Source organism: Triturus cristatus, chromosome 1_2 (assembly GCF_964204655.1).
Source record: "Triturus cristatus chromosome 1_2, aTriCri1.1, whole genome shotgun sequence".
Lineage (NCBI taxonomy): Eukaryota > Metazoa > Chordata > Amphibia > Caudata > Salamandridae > Triturus > Triturus cristatus.
Genome location: NC_140580.1, coordinates 343,990,000 through 344,017,057, shown reverse-complemented (window position 1 = coordinate 344,017,057; position 27,058 = coordinate 343,990,000). Strand labels below are relative to the sequence as shown.

General features: G+C 43.2%; 1 protein-coding gene across 2 annotated transcripts in view; it reads left to right on the top strand.

Annotated features, from left to right (window-relative positions):
- Window positions 1-27,058, top strand: part of LOC146867297 (basic phospholipase A2-like) — an 84,800-nt gene that overhangs the window by 1,882 nt on the left and 55,860 nt on the right. For both annotated transcript variants that reach the window (XM_085614886.1, XM_085614887.1), the window contains exon 2: window positions 24,267-24,411. In XM_085614886.1, the coding sequence (XP_085471012.1) occupies window positions 24,267-24,411 (145 nt within the window). The remainder of the gene's footprint in view (window positions 1-24,266; window positions 24,412-27,058) is intronic.

Below are 27,058 nucleotides of genomic sequence, written 5' to 3'. Positions count from 1 at the left end.
CCTATCATGCTTCCCTTTCTTCCCTTTTTCACCTAAAATGTTTTTTTTCTTTGTATTTAAAAAATTGTAAGACTCACTGAGACACACCTTCCTACCACAGTTTGGCAATGTGTGACAGCTAGATGGCACCGCACGCGTCGTAACGTTTCGAGTCCGACCACCAGAAAGAATGCAGACTGATGACACACGCCACACCGCACGCGGGAAGCAGTTTGAGGAGGTTGAGTCTGCGCAGATCACTCTATCCCCACAGAGACAGAAACACTAATAGGCAGCGTTACTGACCCAAAAAGAAAGACAAAATGACAGACAGCACTGACACATCCAGAAAAATACAGGGAGTAAAGGAACCCTGCATTCAGAGACACACATGCCTGTTGCCCGCTTCATCCGCCTGGAAGGCAGATGTCTCACCTGCATCCAGTCACCGCTGTCCCGAGTGGATAGACAGACGGACATGGTCCGGTATGCGGCCCTCAGGCCGATAAGAGCTTGTGACAGGGCTCGGCCGGACGCGGAGGCTCTCTGATCTCACGGACGCCACCAGCTCAGCAGGAAAAGGCTTCGTCCCGAGCCGCGGACGGACAATAGAAGACCAGACAGACAGACAGAGCAAGATGGCGGCGTCTGCGAGCGTGCCGCGCGACCGTTGCGGGGGAGGCGCGAATCAGGAACGAGGAACACAGGTGCGGGAAGGGGGGGTGACGGTCAGGGTGTTTGCAAGTTAGTGGGAGCCGGAGGCCGCCAAATCCCTGCCAGGGGCCGCCACGAATATGTATTGTATCCAGTGGTCGAAGTGGGGGAAAAAAAGTAGGGGAACTGTGGGCGGAAAATCAGAGGGCGGGAATAACCTGAGAATTGGATCAGTGGGCGGAGTTAGAGGTGTGGCCAGGATTGGCAAAACATCCCAATCTTTAGTATTTGTTTGGCATTTCACTGACCATTTACAGCTTATTATGTTATGTAATTCAACCAATGGATACACATGATTATTTAACGATTAATATGAGTTATTGACATTAAAATAAATTCACAAAGTGGGATATGTTTCTAATCACAGAATGTCCCAAATATGCTTAAAAGTGGAAGAACAAGCCATTTGTTTCTGAGCCATGGATTTTCTGTTGTCAGCAATATACACAGAGATAATCAATTTTACGTGTGTAAATCACTGTATGGGAAATGTTACATCAGACAAAGGACTACAAGGTGTAGGAGTCACATGACAACCATATTAGTAGGCAGTATAGTTTAATAGTGATTGATCCGGAGAAACACAAACTCAGAATTTAAAACTTAATACCATGATTGGAGGTTCCCTTTAATAATCATTATTGATTTCTATCCAAATGAACACTTTTTACAACATTAGGATAATCAAAGGCTTAGGGAAAAAAAACATAAAGCTCTAGTTTATACCTTGCAGTTTGTATGCAGCTCTAAGATGAAAGCTAATAGCTCACTGTTCTTTGTTAGGATTTTAACTTATAAACTGCAAGTAGCAAAAGGATCTTACTGTCAAAAGCAGTAACCCACTAACATATTTACAATATGTGCACTTTGTGATGGGCATGGTACATGTTCTTAGCAGCAGGCACATTAACCCTCTGCGCTATCTTTCCATGAGTCAAAACTTCCACTAGACAAAACTCCGATCTCGCTCTAGTAAGACGTTTATTCACCGGAGTTATCATGACATTTTTATTATTGCCGAAAATTGCTGTAGGCCAGGAAGGAGGCAGCAAGTGCTTTTAAAACCATAATATAATATGCCCCACTCAAAGTCAGCACCAGTTGCGGTCACACCGGTCGCATCACCCTAGTGCCAGCTCTTCTCAGGGGTCCTGTGACCTCACTGTTGCTCTAGGGTCTGCTACTTCTTAGGCCTGCCAGCAAGACTGGAGGTGAACTTCAGTATGGATTGTGGTGGGCAAGCCTTCAAGGTGAACCCACACGCCACTGCTAGGGTCCACCTGCTGGTGTTAAGACACCAGGGCTTTTCCGGATTTGCAGGGTCTTCTAAGGTCCAGCGTGGGAATGGGCTCCCTCAGGAGAGTGGTCTGGGGGACTGCTCATGAAGGCTGGACCTGGTTCCTCAGTTCTAAATTCGGCAGCTCTGCCCCCAGTGCTACATCCACTCCCTCACTGAACACCATACTGCCCCACTGAGAGAAATTCACATTGCCTTAAACTACAATCCAATTTGACCTGCTATAAACAACTGGATGCGACTCAATTCAAATTAAGCACTGGCAAGAGCAATATGCTCCCTAAAGGAAAAAGTAACAACATCCTGGAAAAAGCAAACACTCATTGGGAATGAAAGATTAAATAAAGCTTGTGAAATGTAAGCAGGAACAACATGGTGCACTTAACGCTTTTACACTCACTATTCAGAAATCAGTGAGTGCTTCTGCCTGAAAACTACAGGGCCCAGAAAGGACCCATTTCAATGTCCACTGCTTATATGCTTACAAAACGTAAGCAGTATGGTTTAAAAAGTCCACATTCGTGAACACAAAGCCGCCGTACACATTTTGTTTTCTAATCCACCCATCAACAAGGTATCGCAGTACCTCCAGGTTCGGCGCACTTCCCCAACGGTGGAAAACAGCGCTTCACTGGCAAACTGAGTAAAGTGACACTAATGTTTTTGGGGTTTGAATAAAACCGATCTGGGCACTTTAAGAACATTCCGTCTTGCTTTATTTATTGATTTTTCATATTGTGAACCTTTTATTTCCGTGGCTGCACTTTGGAATAGAAAAATGTCAAAACGGCATTTCCAGCAAAAGTGTTTTTCTTTTTTGCATCCATTTCACAGGGGAACAAATGAACGACAGGAAGAAAGAGTCGGATTACGATTCCTCGTGGCGGCCCCTGGGGTTTGGCAGCTCTGTGCAGGTGCACAGCTTGCACATGCCTAAGGCTGCCCCTGATGTCTCCTAAACAGGGACTGAACAAAGTGAAAAGCTGCCTCTCTTAAGTTAGTGTTAAGAACTAACAAAGTTTGAGCTTTTTTTCACCTCCGCTTCATTTGCATCAGGTGTGAGGCTCCTGACTGTTCCCTGCCAAGAGACTTGAACAAAAGGAGGCCTGAAGACAGCTCAAATTCTGCCTTTGTTATGGGCCCAGCAGTAGTCTCAAATAAGAAAGTCCTGTCCCCGCCTGCACGTTGTGGTGCTACTGAAAGTGTCCCCGTGTTTGGAAATTGCACCGGGACGAGTTCAGCACATTATTCAGTGGTGCCCAAATTCTTGGTAGGGTGGCTGGCGTTCACCCTGTGAATATAGTGGGTGGACGCCGTCCACCCGCGTGTAACCCCCGACTCGTGCCCTGAGTGTAGTACTGGAAATAAAAGTTTTTTCCATCCTTGATTTCTGCACAAAACTTTCAATTTCTCTCCCTACGCATGTTTGCAGACTCCATGTCCAGCCAGGCCTGAGCGCTCCAGATTTATGTCTCCCAGAGAGACAGATGACATAAGTCTTGGTATGCCCATGGAATACAAATCTTTATTTATTTGTGTTAAAATGTTTTGCAGTATTTGCAAGTTTTTATCATTGGGGGTTCTTATCTTTCCGCCATGGTCAAAATTTGGAAGTATCCCACATAGAGCCCATTACCAGTTTCCTATTATCTCCATAGGTAGATATTTGTGCTGGAATTTATAATACCGTGCGGTAACTCCTGTTATGAATGAGGAGTAGCATGTACACGCGGTAATAATGGGGTCCAATTTTGCATGTTACCCCTTTCGGGGAAAATAATAGTTTCAAAGCTGCAAATACTCCCCAGCTGGGTGGAGCAAGTGGTAAATGTTGTAAGGCTTTTTTTATCCCATGGGGTAGAGTTGGGCATGCAGTGACAGGAGGAAAGGATGGTTGTTTCTTCATCCAGCCTACCCATGCTGAAAGATTCAGTAAGACAGGGGTGGGCACAACAGCTGCCTGCAGCCACTGGGGCTCCCCAGACCCCAGGGGCACTGGGAAACTTGTAGTTGCCCCCAGGGGACACTGCTCTGTGCAGCTGGTAATGGGCCCCATAATCTGTAGTCTTCAGTAGGCTATGTTTATAATCAGCACATTTTTCTAGATGAGTAAATTATGCCTTGTGTTAGCTCTATGGTAACTTAAGGGATGCCTGAATGTCTTTCGGTCTCTAATGAAAGAAGAAATGCAGGTTGAGGCACCCAGAGCCTGTAAATCTTGAAGTACAACCAGATGAAAATAGAGAAAAAATTAATCCAAAATTTCAAAACTTATTTTTTGGACTTCAGATTATTTTTCTAGGGGAAAAAAAAGCACAAGTGACAGGGGACCCATACAAAAATCCTCCAAGTACTGGGCCATCAGGACTGGAATCCTTGTGAAGTATAACAGTGAACTAGTTGTGACGCTCATGGACTCACATGTTGTAAGATATCTGCAGAAAGTACACCTCCAGCACTGGCCATGGACCATGATGCTGACTCTCCACGATCACGTTGGCCTGAGAAGCTCAGAACAAATCCAAATGTTATAAGATGAGAGTGAACCAGACAGTCAATCCCTAAGGTGTATTACCTGAATATCACTAAGTCACTTATGCGAGAGAGGTGAAATGTTCACTGTTCTTCCTTACTTTTACTTCTATTGTATTTTGAGACTTCATTTGCATAATCATTTCATTTGTCCTAAATGTTTTTCTGACTGCGCATTGAGTCCTTCTGTGTCTGATGATCAGTTGTGTTATAATGTACACACTCCAAATCTTTAAGTCTACACCTTTTGTAGATAGACTTTGCTTGGCCTACCAACCTTGGAAAACCAGGGAGGCTTAAGGGGCTTTACTTTCCATCCCAGATCACGTGTCCATCTTCAGCAGGCATACGCTTGATATTCTTGATATTGCTCAGTGGTTCCAACCATTGCTAGGATCCAGAGAATAATAACTCCCTAACAAGTGACACAAACAAGGCATACAGCTTAACAACCACACCAAAATGTTGGAAAACCCACCACAGACAGACCTCAACATCTGCAGTCTGTCTGCAGACAGAATTTCGTTCCCCATCGAAGAATGCATGTGATTCTTTGTGTATGCAAAATCATCAACATTCACTTTTTGTGAGCTCGGTCCTTGTTCAAGATAAATCGGGTTTTTGGGCTAGCTTACTGTATGTTTGGTGCATTATATGCATACCAATCACTGATCTAAACCCAAAAAACCCTTTTTGCCTTCATTTACATCTAGTAATCTGTCACGATTACAGTCCTCATCATGCCCCCCATTTCCTTCTAAAGTAAAGAATACACTTTGGTGCATTCCATCTCTTCACATCCCCCCACTCCATTAGATTCCTCTAAAATAGGCTTTCCAAAGCTTCCTAAGACCATGGGTGACATCCTGCACTACAATGTGCTAAATGCAATGTGGATGAATTGACTGAAAAAAGCCCATAACTCTTTGTTTAATGGGATCAGAGAGCCATTCTTTTGAACAATGAATAGGAGCTGAAGAACATGTGAACTTCCAGATAAGTGCAAATAGGTAAGTATAGGTTTGCTATTCTTAACTCCATATCTACATACCATGAATATATATATTTGCACAGTGACCCATGTTTACAGATGTATTAACAAAAATAGCTGCTAAATGTTATTTCAATATGAATGTCTGTTGTCTATGTCTATTGCACTAGCACTTTAAAAATGGGGGAGTGTTGTCAGCGCGTCATGTGATCAAGATCCTGGGGGGCCGAAACGCGTTATGGCGGCACAGCGCATCAATCAAATAAAACAAATTGCACTAAATAAGAGGTGTCCGTTCCTGTTTTCGGATTCGTGTCTCACCTGAATCCAATGGAAAAAAGGTTGAATGGAATTTGTACCAGGACGGCTTCACTGGTGTTAACGGACCCCCTCCCAAACAGGGCGCAGCAGCAGGAAGCTGGATCTGGCGGTGAAACCGGAAGCAATAGTCTCCTGGAGGAGAACGCCGCAGCAGCCCCCGGACACCAAGAAAAACGCAGCCCGAGCCAACGGGTGGGACAGCGGGAGATTCCATGTCGGAGGACGCGGGAATAACTGTCGAACACCACGGAAGGTAGGAACTGCCAGTAGAAGGTCCGGTGGGAGGTGTGCAGCAGCGTGCAAGCATATTGTGTGCGACTTTCACGCAGAAATAGTTATTAGCGCTTAGAACTATGGCCGCCGACGTACTGCGAAGTAGAGAGGAAGCGGCGGAAGAAATGTTCACGGAAACCACAAATGTTCAACTCGTAACACAAGCCAATGATGAACAAAGCACTAAAGGGGGAAATAACAGTAAAGATTTGTTTAGAAAACTAGAAAAAGCCATGAAGGTGGAGCAAGCGAAATGGTGGGAGCACAAGTCTCTCACCAAGTATCTGGAAGTGGGTCGGGTCCCGCGTGGTCTCCGTATTTTACTGGCCCCCAGCTACGAAAATCCAAACAAAAATATGCTACATGAATGGGCTGAGAGTAATTTGGCATCATCTAAAAATCTAATGGAAATTTTAATTAAATATGCACAAATAGACAGAGTTGAATTACAAAAAGAAATTGATCAACTTAATATCAAAATTGCTGCTCTGGAAGATACACGTACAATTTCCAAATTAAGGGATAAAATGATGATAAGATTAAAAAAAGAAGAAAACATAATTAAGAAACGGAAAACTTTCAAATTCCAAAGAGACAAGCAAGACTATGAAAGAGGACAAATCTTTACCTTCGCCTGAAAATATGACGCTGTGAAGGCCTCACATACAAGCATGGGGCAAATGACACGTAATGATCAGATGACAGGCTTAAATCGTCCAAACCAAGTAGCCTCATCTCTCTCGGATCTTAGCTCAATAATGGATAGCGGATCGGACCTAGACGTAAATCAAGAAACAGCGAGTCCATCTACCAGTAACAAACAGAAACACACATTAGTAGATGAATTGAATTTTTTAAGGGAAGAGCGGCGCCATACATTGCGCCCGAGGAAACTAAATTCCAACACAAACAAAGGCGAAATGCAAGAAGACGGGAACGAAGGAAAAGAAGGCGCAGGCATGAAAAAGAATTCCAACAAGAAATCTCAAAGAAAGAATTGGCGCAAATAATAATGCCTGGCATCAAAACAAACAATTCGATCATAAATCTTGCTAATGTGAATCTAGACAGCGCAGAACAACAGCTGTTAGCTCTAGGATTATCCTATTGCCCGGAAACGAATTTTGATTACCCCCAAACAAGGGCAGACATATATAAATTCATAAGAAAATTAAAATTAAAGAAATTCCATCTACAACAACAATCCAAAAGTAGACAGCCCAGTGAAATAATTACATCCAGTGAAGTAAACTCTGTCAGTGGCCTTACAGCTCATGATGCAAAAACATTGGGGGACTTAAAAGCATTAGCAAATGAAAGTGCAAACAATTCACTTCCGGAGAACACATCTCTAGAGAATACACAGAGTCTTCTTAACCAACAAGGGATCAAGACAAATATGACGATAAGAACCAATTTCAAACCCAAATCCAAATTTGTCCCCATCATGCCAAGAGACACAGTTGATGTATTCAGTGAGACCGTTACAGCTCAAGTTAAAAAACTGAATTATAAAATGAAGACCAGCAAGACAAAATATGATTACACCCGACAAAAGTATCATCAACTTATCTCCAAATTGAGAGATAATGACAACATAGTCATTCGAAATTCTGACAAAGGGGGGAACGTGGTGATTTGGCAAAAATAAAAATATCTCAAGGAAGCTATGACCCAACTAAATGATCGTGGTTACTACAAACTGAGTAACAAACAAACAATGCTAGCTGCTCAGCATGAACTCCACACGAAACTGTTGGCTAGGAAAAGTCTGGGTTTAATCAATCAAGATGAGTATAAGAATATGAAAATTGACTATCCGATAACCCGATCATATATTTTATACCTAAAGTCCACAAAAACATAGACAATCCGCCGGGCAGACCAATCATCTCGGCTAAGAAAAGCTTACTGGAGAATGTATCAATCTACATAGACTCCTTCTTGCAAAATCATGTCAAATCATTGCCCTCATCTGTACAAGATACCACAGACTTTTTGAGAAAAATCCAAAATGTGGAATGGCAGAATGACTTTGTGTTACTATCCCTGGATGTATCTAATTTATATACTTCTATACATAACAGAGATGGTTTACGAGCGGTCGAACATTTTTTGTACAATAGGCAGTTGGAATATCACCAACATAACAAAATGATCATCAATCTAATTCAATTCTGCCTAAATAACAACTATTTTTTGTTCCATCAACAAATATACCAACAGACAAGAGGAGTAGCTATGGGGGCAAGCTTGTCGCCTAGTTACGCTTGCCTCCATATGGGTTGGTGGGAAGAACTCATACTGAATACAAAGTTTACTGAAGCTCTCTCCAATAACATCATTGTTTGGATTCGTTATATTGACGATTTATTTGTCATATGGCGGGGATCTGAACAGAGCGCACAAATTTTTGTTGATCAAATTAACAACAATGAACTAAATCTGCATTTTACCTATGATATTAGTAAAGAGAGTATTTGCTTTTTAGATGTAGAAGTGTATATATCAGAAATGCAGCTACACACTAAATTACATAGAAAGCCCACAGCAGGCAACACTACTCTCCACTCTACTAGCTTTCATCCTAGGCACACCATAAATAGCATCCCATATGGAGAAATGCTTAGGATTAGACGTATATGTAGCACCAACAAAGATCTTATGGATGCACAATCAGAGAGCAAAAAATGTTTTTGGGAGAGAAGTTACACGGAAAAAACAATAGACACAGCCATAAACAAAACCAGAACCTTATCTAGAGATGAGCTTCTCTTTAGACCCTCGCGCAGAAACAGGATACTAGATCAAAGAAAAGAAACAACACTGGACACTAGTAGCCCTAGACAAATCCTGACATTCACTAAACAAAAGGATAGTTTAAGTAAAATCATCAATAACAACTGGCATATGCTAAGCAGTGATCCTGTATTGGGCCCAGTCCTTTCTGCACGACCAACGATAACATACAGAAAAGCCCCATCAACAAGTGATTTTTTGGTCAGTAGTAGTCCAGAACTGACTAAGAATCGGGGGTGGCTTTCAGGGAAAAGGAGGGGAAAAGGAGGGGAAAAGGGGGGAGAGAGGAAACAAAAAGGAGCATCCTAACATATATGTCAATATATATTGTTTAAAAATTATTCTTTTTGCTGATATTGGAGAACCTTTGGAAAGGGAAGTCTATATCTAATGTTGCTTATTTAAGAGATATTGAATTGCTTAATTTTTATATATAGACTTTCTAAAGCCACGTGTATAAGTCTTCCATGGTGTTTAGCCCATGTGGGCTTTTGCTGTCCAGTTCTAGTATGTACTTTGTCTCCAATTTTCTCAGGAGAGCCTCACGATCACCACCTCTTCTAAGAGGCGTAATACAATCAATTGCAAAATATGTAAGAAATTTTGTGTTGCTTTCATGGCAATCCCTAAAATGTCGGGCCACCGGATAGGATGAATCTACATTCGTAATTGCTCGTAAGTGTTGGAGAATTCTCTTGTGGACCTGCAACTTAGTGGATCCCACGTATTGCAGCCCACAAGAGCACTCCAACACATAAATAACAAATTCCGTTTTGCAAGTCATATTTTTCGTGATCGTGTAAGCTTTGTCCTCAAAGGCTATTGTGAATGAAGTTTTGTTGGTTGCATGCCTGCAAGCCTTACAAGTGGAGCACTTCAAGAAACCCCTACGTTTGGTCAACCAGTTAGTACCTGATTTTATTTCTGGACTGCTATTGACTAAAAAGTCACTGGTAGATGGTGCCCTTCTGAAAGTAATAGTTGGGTTAGATGGAATAATTTCACTAAGTTGCGTGTCTAGGTGTAATAAATACCAATTGTCTTTTATAATTTTACTGAGGCTGTCTTTCTGTTTGTTGTACGTTAAGATTAATCTTGTTTCCTCTATCTTATTAGTACATACATCTTGTGTGTTGGTTGTAGTTTTTTTGTTGTTTCTGGATGGTTTAAACAAAAGATCCTCACGTTTCATAGACCTAGTTTTCTGTATGGCCTCATCAATAATTTTGATGCTGTAGCCCCTTTCTAAGAATCTGTTCTTGCTTTCTTGCTGGGCGGTTACTAAGTCATTGTTGTTGCTACAGATTCTTCGGATCCGTAACATCTCCCCGTAAGGAATACTATGGATGGTGTGTTTAAGGTGGAAACTAGAGGAATGCAAGGTCGTGTTTCCTGCTGTAGGTTTGCGGTAAAGTGTTGTGCGGTAAAGTGTTGTGTGAAATTCCCCCATTATAGTTAGTGCAGGCAACTATAACTCACGCGACCGCAATCCTCTGCTGATGACGTCAGATATTACATCACTGATGACATATGTGTCTTTATGAAAAATAAATATTGGTAATATATGTATAGCTAAAGATTAATGGAAGAAGACATGGGTAAATAAGTGTCTAAATACAGTGATGTAATATCTGACGTCATCAGCAGAGGATTGCGGTCGCGTGAGTTATAGTTGCCTGCACTAACTATAATGGGGGAATTTCATTGGTTTTTTACGAGTGAAATGTCCAGCTAAATATAACATGTGTGAAACCTATGGTTTTTTAAGTGAATATATATATATATATATGTATATATACACCAAGGTGTATTCAAAGAACGAGTGAGTGTATGAGTATCTGTATGGATGATTTAGTGGGTGCGTGAGTGACTGTATAAGTGATTGATTAAATGTGTCTTAGTGAATGCATGGGTGAATTACTAATCTGTGTGAATGTCTGTATCAGTCTGTCAGTTGGTGTGTTAGTGGCTGCATGGGTTGGTGAGTAGCTACATGAGTGTCTATATGGGTTAATGATTGGTTGTCTGAGTATCTGCATGGGTGTCTGAGTGTCTGTGTTGGTGGGTGGGTGGGTGGGGGATGTGTGACTCTGAATGGATGTGTGAGTGGGTGATTCACTTGGTGTATGGGTTCATGAGTGCATCTGCGAGGGGCTGTATGGGTGACTGAGTGTGCATATGGCTGTGTTGATGAGTGATTGGATGTCTCGATGGTATATGTGTGAGTAACTACATATGTGAAAGTCAGTATATGTGAGAGTGGGAGTAGATAAGTTACTATTTGTGAGAGTGAGTAATTGTGAGAGTGGCAGTATGGATAAGTGTGTGCTTGTGTCAGTGATTGTATAAAAGAGTAAGTATGTGTTACCATATGTTGGAATACATGAGATGGTGTGTGTATAACTGTATAGGCAAGTAAATGGCAGTGTGATTGATTCTTTGGGTGACTGACTAGGTGATTGATTAACTCTAAGGGTTAGTGGCGGTGTGTGAGTGTCTGTATGGGTATATCAGTGCATATATCAGTGGCTGTATTGTTGAGTGACTGTGTAAGTGAGTGACTGAATGGGTGAGTGAGTGGGTGAGTGTGTAGACCTATGAATCAGTGAGTATGTATATACTAATTGGTATTGGTGTGTCTATGGTTTTCAGAATGGTAGTCTGTATTTTAGAGTGGGTGTATGAATGGTTATTTTAGGGTGTGAGGAGGTACATCAGATATTAAGAGGATGCTGTCATTAGTGATATTATCAGTGATGTCATTATAGATGTCATCAGTGATGTCACTGACCATGTCCTGAGTGAGCTCAGCTAAATATAAAGGCTGAATTTCTCTGCTTTTGTATAAGTGAAATGTCAGCCTAACTATAACATCCCTGACACCTGTTGTTTTTTCAGAGAATACCTAAGGTTTCAAAATGCTAATTCCTAACTATAACATCCCTGAAACCTGAGTTTTTTCCAGTGAATTTCTCAGGTTTTTAAAATGCTAATACTAACTATAATGTCCGTGAAACCGATAGTTATTTTCATTGAATTGTTAAGGTTTTTTAAATGCTAATTTTTAACTATGCCTACATAGGTAGGGCAGGTACAGAAAGAGGAAGAAAGGCGCCCAAAGAAGCAAGAGAAGCGCAGAAAGAAGCAAGAGAGGTGCAGAAAGAAGCAACAGAGGTGCAGAAAAACGTCTACTTCGACTCTACCTTTCCACATACTAATACAAAGTAGCCTAATCACTAATCTTTCTCCCAAGATGTCTTAAACCTCACTTTTCTCTTGAAGGTTCACTATTCATCAACTGCTCAGAATGTTAGGCCTACTAAATGTAAAACAGCAACCCCTGCCATATCATTATTGTAAGTCTGACCACGTTTGTGAAGGTATGCATGCATGCACCTCTGCTTTTACCTAGTGACATGTTACATAGAAATAAACATACAAATACTTGAATACCTGTGCCTCAAACAGCATACTCTGTAAATCTGTGTTCAAAAAGGTAGAAGCAAGATAAGTGCAGAAAGAAGCAACAGAGGTGCATAAAGAGGGAAGAGGGGTGCAGAAAGAGTCAAGAGAAGTGCAGAAAGAGGCAACAGAGGTGCAGAAACAGGCAGGAGAGGTGCAGAAAGAGGAAAGAGAAGTGCAGAAAGAGGCAAGAGAGATGTACAAAGATGGAAGAAGGGTGCAGAAAGAGGTGAGAGGTGTGTATAAATAAGCAAGAGAGATGGGGAAAAAAGCAAGTGAAGTGCAGAAAGAACCAACAGAGGTACAGAAAGAGGCAAGAGGGGTGCAGAAAGAGGCAAGAGAAGTGCAGAAAGAAGCAACAGAGGTGCAGAAGGAGGCAAGAGAACTGCAGAAAGAGGCAACAGAGTTACAGAAACAGGCAACAGAGGTTCAGAAAGAGAGAACAGGGGTGCAGATAGAGGCAAGAGACGTACAGAAAGAGGAAAGAGGGGTGCAAAAAGAGGCAAGAAGGGTGCAGAAATTTGCAAGAGCGCTGCAGAAAGAAGCAAGAGAAGTGCAGCAAGAAGCAACAGAGGTACAGAAAGAGGCAAGAGGGGTGCAGAAAGAGGCAAGAGAAGTGCAGAAAGAAGCAACAGAGGTGCAGAAGGAGGCAAGAGAACTGCAGAAAGAGGCAACAGAGTTACAGAAACAGGCAACAGAGGTTCAGAAAGAGAGAACAGGGGTGCAGATAGAGGCAAGAGAGGTGCAGAAAGAGGAAAGAGAAGTGCAGAAAGAGGCAAGAGAGATGTACAAAGATGGAAGAAGGGTGCAGAAAGAGGTGAGAGGTGTGTATAAATAAGCAAGAGAGATGGGGAAAAAAGCAAGTAAAGTGCAGAAAGAACCAACAGAGGTACAGAAAGAGGCAAGAGGGGTGCAGAAAGAGGCAAGAGAAGTGCAGAAAGAAGCAACAGAGGTGCAGAAGGAGGCAAGAGAACTGCAGAAAGAGGCAACAGAGTTACAGAAACAGGCAACAGAGGTTCAGAAAGAGAGAACAGGGGTGCAGATAGAGGCAAGAGAGGTACAGAAAGAGGAAAGAGGGGTGCAAAAAGAGGCAAGAAGGGTGCAGAAATTTGCAAGAGCGGTGCAGAAAGAAGCAAGAGAAGTGCAGCAAGAAGCAACAGAGGTACAGAAAGAGGCAAGAGGGGTGCAGAAAGAGGCAAGAGAAGTGCAGAAAGAAGCAACAGAGGTGCAGAAGGAGGCAAGAGAACTGCAGAAAGAGGCAACAGAGTTACAGAAACAGGCAACAGAGGTTCAGAAAGAGAGAACAGGGGTGCAGATAGAGGCAAGAGAGGTACAGAAAGAGGAAAGAGGGGTGCAAAAAGAGGCAAGAAGGGTGCAGAAATTTGCAAGAGCGGTGCAGAAAGAAGCAACAGAAGTGCAGCAAGAAGCAACAGAGGTGCATAAAGAAGGAATAGGGGTGCAGAAAGAGGCAAGAGAAGTGCAGAAACAAACAAAAGAGGTGCAAAAAGAGGCAAGAGAAGTGCAGAAAGAAGCAACAGAGGTGCAGAAACAGGCAGGAGAGGTGCAGAAAGAGGAAACAGGGGTGTAGAAAGAGGCAAGAGAGGTACAGAAAAAGGCAGCACTGGTACACAAAGAGGCTAGACAAGTACAGAAAGAGGAAAGAGAAGTGCAGAAAAAAGAAACAGAGGGGCAGAAGGAGGCAAGAGAATTGCAGAAAGAGGCAAGAGAGTTGCAGAAACAGGCAATAGAGGTGCACAAAAAGGAAAGAATGGTGCAGAAAGAGGCAAGAGGGGTGCAGAAAGAAGTAGAGGGGTACAGAAAGAAGCTAGAGAAGTGCTGAAAGAAGCAACAGAGGTGCAGAAAGAGGCAAGAGAAATGTAGACTGAAGCAACAGAGGTGCAGAAAGAGGCAACAGAAGTGCAGGAAGAGGCTAGAGAGGTACAGAAACAGGCAGGAGAGGTGCAGAAAGAGGAAAGAGAAGTGCAGAAAGAAGCAAGAGAGGTGTACAAAGACGGAAGAAGGGTGCAGAAAGAGGTGAGAGGGGTGCATAAAAAAGCAAGAGAGATGGCGAAAAAAGCAAGTGAGGTGCAGAAAGAACCAACAGAGGTACAGAAAGAGGCAAGAGGGGTGCAGAAATAGGCAAGAGAAGTGCAGAAAGAAGCAACAGAGGTGCAGGAAGAGAGAACAGGGGTGCAGATAGAGGCAAGAGAGGTGCAGAAAGAGGAAAGAGGGGTGCAAAAAGAGGCAAGAAGGGTGCAGAAAGAGGCAAGAGGGGTGCAGAAAGAAATAGAGGGGTACAGAAAGAGGGAAGAGGGGTGCAGAAAGAGGCAAGAGAAGTGTAGACTGAAGCAACAGAGGTGAAGAAATAGGCAAGAGAAGTGAAGAAAGTGGCAACAGAGGTGCAGAATCAGGCAGGCAAGGTGCAGAAAGAGGCAGGAGAGGTACAGAAAGAGGAAAGAGGGGTGCAGAAAGTAGAAACAGAGGTGCAGAAAGAGGCAAGAGTACTGTAGAAAGAGGCAAGAGAGTTACAGAAACATGCAGTCGAGGTGCACAAAAAGGGAAGAAGGGTGCAGAAAGAGGCACGAGGTGTTCGGAAAGTAGTAGAGGTGTACAGAAAGAAGCAAGAAAAGTACTGAAAGAAGCAACAGGGGTGCAGAAAGAGGGAAGAGGGGTGCAGAAAGAGGCAAGAGAAGTGCAGACTGAAGCAACCGAGGTACTGAAAGAGGCAAGAGAAGTGCAGGAAGAGGCTAGAGAGGTGCAGAAACAGGCAGGAGAGGTGCAGAAACAGGCAAAACAGGTGGAGAAAGAGAGAACGGGGTGCGAAAGAGTCAAGAGAGGTACAGAAAGAGGGGTGTAGAAAGAGGCAGGAGGGGTGCAGAAAGAAGCAAGTGAGGTGAAGTTAAAGGCAACAGTGGTGCAGGAAGAGGCAAACATGTGCAGAAACAGGCCAGAGAAGTGCAGAAAGAAGCCACAGAAGTGATGAAAGATACAAAATTGTTGCAGAAAGAAGGAAGAAGGGTGCAGAAAAAAGCAAGAGTAGTGCAGAAAGAGGCAAGTGACATGCAGAAAGTGGCAAGACAAGTGCAGGAAGAGGTAAAAGAGGTACAGAAAGAGGCAGGTGAGGGGCAGAAACAGGCAAGAGGGGTGCAGAAAGAGGCAAGAGATGTGCAGAAAAAAAGCAATTGAAGGCACAGAAGGAGGCAAGAGAACCTCAGAAAGAGGCAATAGAAGTGCAGAAACAGGCAAGAGATTTGAAGAAACCGGCAAGAAGGGTGCACAAAGAGAGAAGAAGGCTGCAGAAAGAGGCAAGAGTGATGCAGAACATAGCAAGAGAGGTGCAGAAAGAAGCAACAGAAGTGCTGAAAGAAGCAACAGAGATGCAGAAAGAGGGAAGAAGGGTGCTGAAAGAGGCAACAGAGGTGCAGAAACAGGCAAGGGAGGTGCAGAAAGAGGCAGGCGAGGTACAGAAAGAGGGAAGAGGGGTGCAGAAAGAGGCAACAGTGGTGCAAAAAGAGGTAAGACAGGTGCAGAAAGAGGCAACAGAAGTGCTGAAAAAAGCAACAAAGGTGTAGAAAGAAGCAAGAGAAGTGATGAAAGAGACAAAAGAGTTGCAGAAAGAAACAAGAGGTGAGAACAAAGCAAAAGAAATGCAGAAAGAGGCAAGTGACGTGCAGAAAGAGTCAGGAGAAGTGCAGAAACAAGCAAGAGGGGTGCAGAAAGAGGCAAGAGAAGTGCAGAAAGAGGCAAGAGAGTTGCAGAAAGAGACAAGAGAGATGCAGAAAGAGCTAACAGAGGTGCAGAAAGAAGAAAGAGTTGTGTAGAAAGAGGCAAGATGGGTGCAGAACAAGAGAGATGCAAAGAAAAGCAAGAGAAGTGCAGAAAGAACCTACGGAGGTGCAGAAAGAAGGCAAAACAGGCAAAACAGGTGCAGAAAGAGAGAACAGGGGTGCAGACGGAGGCAGGAGAGGTGCAGAAAGAGGGAAGAGGGGTGCAGAAAGAAGCAAGAGCCGTGCAGAAAGAACCAATAGAGGTGCAGAAAGAGGCAAGAGGGGTGCAGAAAGAGGCAACAGAAGTGCAGAAAGAAGCAATAGAGGTGTAGTAAGAGGCAACAGAACTGCAGAAAGAGGAAAGAACGTTGCAGAAAGAGGCAAGAGATGTGCTTAAAGAGGTAAGAAGGGGGAAAAAGAGGGAAGAGAGGTGCAGAAAGAAGCAAGCGAGATGCCGAAAGAAGCAAGCGAGGTGGAGAAAGATGCAAGAGAAGTGCAGAAAGAAGAAACAGAGGTGCAGAAAGAGGCAAAAGGGGTGCAGAAAGAAGCACGAGAGGCGCAGAAAGAGGGAAGAGGGTCCAGTAACAGTAAGAAAGGTGCAAAAGATAGAAGCAAGAGAGGTGCAGAAAGAAGCAAGAGAGGTGCAGAAAGAAGGGAGGTGCAGAAAGAGGAAGATATGTGTAGAAAGAGGCAAGAGAAGTGCAAACAAAGAAAGAAAGGTGCACAAAAGAGCAAGAGAATTGCAGAAAGAGACAAGAGAGGCACAGAAAGAAGCAAGAGTTGTTTGTGCACTATTATTACTAATTTAACACCCACATTTAACAATAAGTAACAGGTGACTATTCCAGGTCTTCAAGGGGCTTTCCACCATGCTGTAATACTTGTCGCTGCAGTTTTGGTAAAGTTTGAGCCGTCTGAGCTAGAAACAAGGTTTTTTTGTTCAAATCTGCAGATTATGCAGCAGGTGATGGATTATGTTGCAAATGCGGAAAATGTCTAACTATGCGAAATTCGGTGCAGCCGAACAGTCGCATAATTCGAGTGGCACTGCTCATACCTCCGACTAGGTCCAGTAGTGCTCCTCAGTGGCTCCTTCTTTTTTTGTCTCATTGAGTTTATAGTTTAGTTTCTATGGAAATGAAGAAGACTAAACCTGAGGTTACCACTTCACAACACAGACTACCATACCACATAATTACTCTCCATAACACATTGGTCCACTCTACATAATTTCTATACACTAAATACCACACACTTTCTATCCACATAATTTCTCTGCACAACATACCACATAATTCCACTACACACAACATACATCCACTCCCCAAAAAATGAGTAAAAAACGTTTACATTTACAACACCAATAGACCTAACTTTCGCAAATGTGAGACCTATTACATTGCAAAAGCTTCTTTAACTAGTAGTCACATTTACAGATTGGTGGAGAAAGGGGGCTGGGCCTCCGACCAGTACTCAGAAATTCCGCTGCATAGCACTTACAGGAGGAACCAGGAGGGCTTCTTGCCCCCCAAAGTCCCTCAGCGGTAAAGTGGACTTTATCCCCCAACCAGTAGTGCGCCAGGAGGTGCATTTGCAGAGTGGTGGAGAAAGGGGGGGCGTGGCCTCTGAAGACCTCTTAGCAATCCCACTGTGTTGGACTTATTGGAGGTAATAGGAGGGGTAGTTGGCCCCAAAGGACATCCTTGGGGGCCAACTACCCTTCCTATTACCGCCACTAAGTCCCACACAGAAGGATTGCTAAGTCCTCATAGCAGTCCATGCCCCCTTTTCCCACCACCCTGCAAATGCGCTCCCTGGCGCACTCTTAGATGGGGATTGAAGTCCCCTTCGCTGCTGGGGGTATTTAGGGGCCAACTAGCTTACCTGTTACCTCCAGTAAGCCCCACACAGTGGGATTCTGAGAGGTGGCCACAGGCCATGCCCCCTTTGTCCACCACTCTGCAAACACGCCTCCTGGTGCACTCTTGGTTGGGGGATGAAGTCACCTTGCCTCCTGAGGGTCCCTGGGGGCCAATTAGCCTTCCTGTTTTCTCCAGTAGCCCCACACAGCTGGATTGCTGAGGGTGGTCAGGGGCCATGCCCCTTTTTTACACCACTCTAAAACGTGCCTCCTGGCGCACTGCTGCTTGGGGGATGAAGTTCACTTTAGTCCTGAGGTACTCAGGATAAAAGAGGACCTCATCGCCCCACCAGCAGTGCGCCAAGAGGCTCATCTGCAGTGTGGTGTCAAAAGGGGCATGGCCTCGGACCACCTCTCAGCAACCCCACTGTGTGGGGCTTACTGGAGATACCTGGTGGGCTTGTTGGCCCCCAAGGACCCTTAGGATTCAAGGAGACTTAATCCCCCAACACAGAATGCACCAGGAGGTGCATTTGCTTAGTGCTGCAGGGAGGGGGCGGAGCCTCCGGCGAGTTACCGGTTTCTTTTTTCCTTTTAGGAAGGGGGGCTGTGTGGCCCCCCTTGCCCTTCCCCTAACCCTTTTGGGCCCCAGGACCCCCATCCCCTGGGTCTTTAGCCATTTTTTTAATAAAAACAATTGAAAAGGAAGAGGATCTTGCACCGATTTTGGCCCTGGGGACCCCATCCCCTGGGCTTGGTAAAACCTTTATTTATAGATGAGGGGCGGCGTGGCCCCCCTTACCTGGAACACTTTTGGCCCCGTGACCCCATCCCCCGGGCCTGGCCTGTCTTTTAAAAAAAAACATTTTGGAGGGGGACCGCGTGGCCCCCCTCCTGAGTCCATTTTCGGCCCCGGGGACCCCATGCCCTGGGGCATGGCCTCTGTGTTTGGGAGCGCTGGGGAGCCCCAATGCCCCCGCGGTGCCAGCCAGCTCCCCACCTCCTGGGGGAGCTGGCATTGCTTTGGGACAAGGGGAGCTGCTAACATGCAGTGCCATTTGCCCAAAAGCTAATCTGCTTTGCTTCATGGAAGCAAGAGCAGTTTTCCCACTCTCACTTCCATGAAGCAAAGCAGTAGTGCTCCACCCTGCCATAGCAAACTGCGATACCCCTTGACTCGCCCCAGCCTATGTTTATCTACCCACGGCTGTACATAGGCAGATTTTTGAACTGCCTCCTTCGAATAATAGGGGATTGGTCTCCCCTTTGGCTAAGTAAGTCTGACGCCAATCCTTGTTCTATATTGGGACCTCATTTCCTTAAGAGGCCTTTACTAATTAGCACCTCATTTCTTTAGGTGGCCATCACTCTCTTCACTGTACCGCTGGGAGGCTCTGGACCCCCTTTCTCTGACGACATCACGCGTCTCAGAAACCTGCCAACCTAGGCAGTAACGGTAATTTTTTTTAACGTAAATTTACTTGTGTTTTCTCCAACGTCAGAACATCAAGTATCAATCTGACACATTTTATTCTCCTTATTAATTTGTTTAGGTGCCCTTCCTCCTTTCCACCTTTCACCCTCACCCTTGTCCCGAGGAAGACCCCATTTTGTCAGGTCCCAAAGAAAACCTACACGAACCAGGGGGTCGAAACGTCGACATAATCTAACTGCCAGTAACATCAACAGTGCATGTTGTGCTGCGATTCTCACTCTACATGGCAACATATATGTACAGTATATCATATCTTGTGATTAGTTTCATGTAAAATATGTGGCGTTGAGAGAAACATGCCTATCAATTTGATTGTCAATGAAAGTATATATTGTCCTCTTCACATGTCCTTTCAATTTCACACTAATTCACTGAACCCCTTTCCCCACCATTCTCTCTTTGGGCACATTTGATTTGTTTTGTGAAATGTTATTTGCAGAAAGTTCAAACTGAATACATGAAATTCGACGTTCAGTGTGATTAAATAACACTAGAACTCTCTTTCTGAATTTCTTGTTTATTTATTAATGTTTGTTTTGTATTGTTCATGTTGTGCTGGGACCATTTTGCACTATACTGTCCTGCAGGTGGGCACCCTAGGACATTTGTGGAGCCAGCCCTGGGGGTGGTGGTCCCCAGGGCCAAGAAGGGCTCTTAGAGGGGGGCTACCCGGCCCCCTCCAAACTGGTTTAAAGCCCGGGGGAGGTGGTGGTCCCCAGTGCCGGGGGTCTGTATTGGACCCTGTATTTGCATAAAGTTTCCCCCGGGGAGGTGGTGGTGCCCCAGGGCTTGGGGGGGGCCAGAAGGCCCCCCACACAAAATAAATTAAAGCCCCGGGGACGTGACAGTCCCCAGGGCTTGGGGGGACCCTCGAGGCCCCGCACATTATTAATGAAGCCCTGGGGAGGTGGCGGTCCCCAGGGCTGCGGGAGTTCCCGTGGGCCCTCGCTTCATAATTACATATTGCCCCTGGGACCTGGCCCACCAGGTGGCTTAAAACAAACAAAGCGCGGGAGACCGCACTTATGTTTTAAAACAAAAATGTTCTGCTAGATTTGCGGACCCTATGATAATCCTGCCAAAATCTTTTTTTTTAAATTATTTTTTGGGACCCCCTGAGCAGGGTCAGGGTATTTCTACCTTTTCAGCTTTTTTTATTGTTTTTTTACTGCTTTCTTGTGACTCGGTTCAACCGAGTCACAAGATGGCTGCCAACACTCTGCACTCACCAGATACTAATATTTTTTATGTATGTATTTCTCAGAAACTACTAAACGGATTTACACCATTTAAAAAAAAGGTCGCTTCCTGAGCTGGAAATTTGGTGTAATTCCGTTCAGCAGTTCGGGCTGTAGCTTTGTCTAAAGTGTAATTTGGAAATTAACATGAAGAAAACGCGTTTTGAGACCCCCCCTTTTTCTCGGCCCTTGCTTGACGAATCACCCTGAAACTTTCAAGATTGGAGCTGACCTGAGCAGGGTATTAGTTTTGAAAATTTTGCAAAGATTCGTCAAACGGCGCCAAAGATATTAGCAAACGAAAAAACGCCTTATGAATAGAAACATGGTCTTAACTATAACTACCTGCTGGCGACAGCCAGTAGGTAATATATATCGTCAAGGTACATATATGTGGAGGTATATATAGTCAAATTTTGCTTACCTATAGAAACTTACCTTCACATTATTTTTGTTCTCAATATTCTTGCCACAATATTTTGTCCCACAATATTTTTGTTTAAAATTCTGTCTAAATGTTGTACATCGACAACAGCATTTGCTTCTGGTACCAGCCCACATAACCTCGGTCACCATGAGTGAGGCAATTCCTCCCTGATGCCATTTTTACACACTGGGATAGTTCCTCACGATAAAAGCAATGCTGTGTTTTACACATCCCAACATGAATATGTGTAGAGGCCACAAACTATTTTCCCCCTTTGATGCCTTCCTGCTCACCAGTGACACCACTGCCTCATCGTTGGTGTTGAAAGTCACCTTCTTGTTTGCTAAAATCCCCCCACAATACAAAAGTCACCACAAGTAGAAAACATTTTTTAAAACTCGTCACACTCCTCTTTATGCGCTAATACTTCTTTAGCAGTATTTCAGCACGCAGCTACCCTTCCAGTGTAGTGAAAAACTAGCTGCACCTACTTCATTTGAAAGTAACTAGACTCAATATTAAGTTTAATTCCTAGAGACCCGCATAATCAATTTATCAAAACTCCTCAAAATTGCTGATTCCTGCTTCACAGCCATTCTCACATCAACACTACAATATAGCAGCACTGCCACTAGAATCACAGAGCAGTCTCATGTAAAATATTTAGCCTGCTACTAACACCAGAGGCAAATTTTAAATGTCCCAGAGGACTCTGAACTTTCCTCAACTCAGCAGCTCCACAATCTTTGTACCAATAACTGTAACTTTCTTTCGGGAGACCTTTTCCTCCACTTTTCTAAATCCAATTCAGTGCCCAAAATGTAAGCCTGGTCGTCACCACCTTTGCCTTCTCACTTGTCAAAGGCATGCGTTATTCTTCCATAAGCCCAGAAATGTTCCCCCTTGTCTACCCACAGAAAGATCTACCTCCTTTTTCTGAAATGAACAACATTGTCATGCTTATCCTCTCTCATGTCTTTCCATTTTCCGATTTGCCTCTCTCCTCTGCAGTCACAGCTCACCTCCTTTTCACCTTCATGCAAAAGGAGACCCAGAGCACCACTTGCCTATGTGCTGCTACACTCTCGCTCGCTGCTCTGAAGTCCATTCCCTGACACATGCATGTCTGATGAATGCCCATAACACACCTAGATTTTGCTTGTGAGTGTTGTCACTCCTTGCCACTATTCTTCTCGAAACCACTTGCTCCTTCTCAAAAGGTTTTCCACATTGCTGCACTAACCAGCTGAGTCTGAATCGGTCTCGTCATTTTCTCTTGATGGACGAGAGGTACAGGATATTTAATTATCACCGCATTCACGCAGTGGTGTACATCCAGTAAGAACCTCCAGCCTGCCTACTCTCTCGCATTCATACTGAGAGTTAGCAGATAGGTAATCAAGATTATACTATCTTTACAGTCGGGGACATTTTTTCTGATGAGAATCGTCATATTCTAACTTCTTAAGGTTGTTCTACATAGATTGTCATCTGTTTGCCACCTAGTCAAATGGAGTTTTCAGTCCCATATGGGTTTCTACATCTCATAAGAAACATATAAATTAGAACTAGTCGATCTTGTTTTCATTTTTGCTCCCCTTCACACAACTTGAGTTATATTCATCAGAGCTTTATAGTTGACAAGCTATCTGTGGCATTCATGATGAAGGAGCTTGGGTCGCCGAAACGCACGTAGATATGACACGATCCATCCATGATCAAAGGCACTCCGCTGTCTCTCAATTTGGATACATGAGTTATTTTACAACTTTTTTTGACTTTTTTTTTATATATTATTGATTTTTGATAAATATCTACACATTTATGGTTCATATTGTCATAATTTCATCTGAAAATGTTTTTCTAATTGATTAAATCTGTAATATTATTCTTATATCAACCCAATTGTCGAAATTATATAAATGAAATGATTGTTTGATTACAGTTGTTTATTGAGAGACATTTAGATAGTGGAGCATATGTCTTCGCCTTCTCTGTGTTTTATACTTTTGCAACGTAATAGTACAGGTAGGATGCATCATAGATTTTTAGATAATTTGTATTAATAAAAGTATTTTTAACATCATTTCTATGTGATCACTTTGCCTTTTTTAGCATCATGTTGCAATTATATTACATAATGCAAATTAGAAAATAATTACTTAGGGATTTGTTATTTACAATTGTATTTTCCCTGCCCCAAGAATAGGTATAAGTAGAAGGGGAGTCTTTATATACGTCCTCTCTCTGTTTAGCCAGGTCTGAGGCCTCCATCTGCAGAATCTTTTCCCTTTTTCTGTCCTTGATCTCTAACTGCTCCTCTCTCTGCCTCAATCCACTCCGAAGATCTCCCTCTATTGACCCTCGTTATCCCTCCAGGATCATCCTCTGCCAACCCCACTGCGTCTTCCAAGCAAGAGATCATCATAAGTAGACCCCAATTCCAGACATATTGGCTAAAGTTCTGACCGCTTAAACCCTTTTCCATATACACAGGTCCAAGCACTATCTCTCAGACCCTCCTCAGCCAACCTCCTCCCAAGAGACAACACTCGCTTCATCCCGGCTGGGGATCTCTATCTGCAGACTGACTTGCATCCACTGAGGCCGTGCTCTATCCCCTTACAAGTCCATATTCCCCCATACATGCCTGAATTATTTCTCCAATTCATCCTGGTCTGAGCTGTGTATGTGCAGATACCTCCCTATGCACCCATGCCCGAACCGCTCCCCTTCAGACAGGGTAGTAAAATTAGGAAATGCTTCCCTCCTGTAACATGGATCATTTTAAATAAAAGTTATGGAAAATTACGAGAAATGCAATTGGCTCGTTTGTTGTTTGAAAGTTGTAGGCAGTTCTAAATAAAATCATGTGAGATACCGAGGAAAGAAGCTCCCCACACAACAGATTAATCTGATATATTTTCTATGCAAACCAGTCTCTCTCAGAAGAAAACTATGCAATAAAGCATAAATGCAAAAAAAAAATCACTTTTGCAAAAAATTAGTGAAACTCTAAACTCTTCATTTCAGCAAATGTGCATTTGCTTAATAAAGATTTCACCTTGGCTGTCTTCGAAACTGACTGTGTAATCTTCGTTTCTTTGCAGTTTGTCTTGTGGCTCACGGACATATTTTTAACTTTGCTGACATGATTAAAAAGGTTACTGGGAAGAATGCAATCACCGATTACGCCAGCTATGGGTGCCACTGTGGCATGGGAGGAGCTGGACAACCAGTGGATGCCACAGACTGGTGAGTAACCACAGCATGCTCAAATAAGTTATATTTCTCGAGTTTTCGAAAGCTTTATTGAATAAGATAGGCATAGTAAAACATCATTACAAAAAACATATGGCGGTAAAAAGAAGGTGAAAGAATATTAAAAATTAACAACATGCAATGTAACCCCAAAAAGGGATATAGAAACTATACCAAGGAGAAAAAGCTTTTAAAGGTATTTTGTTTTGTGGGAGGGAGGGAGAGAAAAGAGACAGAGAAAGGGGGAGGGGGAGGAAGAAAAGAAGGGTAACATGAAACACAAATTAAAAATCATAAATTTCCATAATCAATTAAAAGTGAAATGCTAATTAATAATAACAATTAAAAATATAAAGGGAGAAAAGGTAAAATTCAAGGAACATGTCTAGAAAGGAAATCAGTTAAAGGTAACTATAACAAGTCTTTTTTGATCAGTAAAGGTACTGTGGTGGCAAAGGCACGATCAAGCCTATGATGATGACATAACAGGTTCCACCAGGCACTGTATGAGATCTTTAAAGTATCTTTCCAGTTGGTTGTGATTATCTGAAAGGAAATGGCTATATATAGATCTATAAATTTACGTACGTTACATTGAACATTCCATATAGGTGAGGAACCTCCCCAAGAAATATGAACAATATCAAAAGGATAGTCTGTGGCTAAAATGTCATTTATTTTTGACCAGATGCAAGACCAAAGGGATTTAACCAACGGGCAATGAAAAAACATAGGAAGAAAATCACTATCAACATATGATCAGGACCAACATTTTTTGGATCCGAGTAATCTGAATTTATGTAAATCAGAAGGGGTGAAAAAAAGTCTGTTATAAAAGAAGTATAAAGTCTGTGTGGTGCTGGCAGAGTGGAAAACGGTATGTATTTTAGACCATATAGAGTCCCAAACCTGGAAGGAGAATTCCTGAGCTAGATCCCTTTCCCATAAGAGTTAAAGTTTAGACTTGGACCTATCTGCAGTGGGACGGGAAAGTAGTTTATAAATGGCAGCAGCTTTGAGAGGAATTGAAAAGTCTGGAGGAGGGGAGAGGATCGGGGTAGTAGTGGTCAGGGAGCTATTTTGAGAAATAAAAGAGGTTAGGGCATTTTTAAGCAAGGGGTACTGGGAAGAGTGTGTGTTGGAAAGGTCAAATGAGTCACAAATGTCTGAAAAATCCCTCAAGGAGTTATCTTTAAGTAATTGGTCATAAGTAATGATACCTTTGTCAATCCATTCCTTCCAGAATAGCACTCTGTTGTTAATCTTTAAGAATTTATTATACCAAATCGGAGTTATGGAGTGAGAATCAGCATGTGAGAGAAAGGAACGAGACAGTCAAAGAGCAAGTGCTTTGGAGTGTTTAAATATGGGGAGAGAAATCGCTTCGGAGGATGAGATAAGCGAGAAGCTGTAAGAAACAAAAAAGGTGATAGTTGCGCGAGCTCGATTGAACTCCAAGCTGTTAAGGGAGGACAAAACGAGTCTGTTAAAAAGGGTCAAATTTGTTTTAAAGTGAAAACTGTATGAAATCGGTAAGGTTAGGAAAGTTGACTCCCTTAAATCTTTTGGTTGTTGGAGACGAGTGAGAGAAATCCTAGCTTTGCGATTATTCCATAAGAATTTTGTTAGGAGGCGGTTTATCGTTTTGAAGAAATAGAGTGGGAGAGAAATAGGAAGCATCGAGAGATAAATATTGACAATAGGAAGAAGCATCATTTTGATAGTTGCTAGCCTCCCCCGCTAGGATAAGAAAAGAGGGGAATAAGTTATATTTCTGAACTGAAAACAACCTAAAGTTAATCCATAAGAAGACACTGTCAAATCCTTCGAAGATCATCAGATACCGCATTTCTTGTAATTGGGTGCATGGTCCTGGTCTAAGCCTGGCGCTCCGAAAGTCATAAAAAGGCATAGTGCAGAGGACGGAGGCTTTTAGGACTCCATATGATGTTGAGACGCAGAGGAGGCCGATTTGTTGATGTGGGCAAAATGGTCTTGATTTTAAATATGAGAGGCAGACCTTTCGTTCCTTTAGGGCAGTGGTCTTTAAACTTTTTAATACCCCCGTCCCCCTCCTTATAAAAAAGATATTTGCCTCCCCCCAGAACTTTTCACAATTATTCTATTGAAATAACAATGTTTAAATATGCCTAGGCTTATTAAAACACAACAGTTAAGTTATGTTAAACCTCTTGAAAAAGCAATCAAATACATGATTGCCAAACACACTATTCTGGTCAGGCAGGCCTTGCTAACGTGTAAAAGTATCCACAGTGTGAGGTGTGGGGAGGTTTGAAGAGTATTCAAAGTCCATTTCCTTTTGACACATACTTCCAGCCAGATATAAATGACAAAACATGTTAGAAATGGCCCATTACAAGAGGCTTACTGCTGATAATTGTTTTCAGCTTAAGGCAAAACACTGCTATCAGCATGATGCTTCTTTTAACCAGAGCATGGCACCCACCCTGGGATCAGTTAAGGTTTCCCTAGGGGGCCTGCCCCCCAGTTTGTAGTCCCCTGCTTTAGGGGCTATTTGGAATGTACATGGGTGCAGATACCCCAAGGAGACTGAAAAGACATGCTTCTCCTTTTCAGTTCTAGCTGTCACAGCTGTCTACAAGACTTATTGTTACCAGTT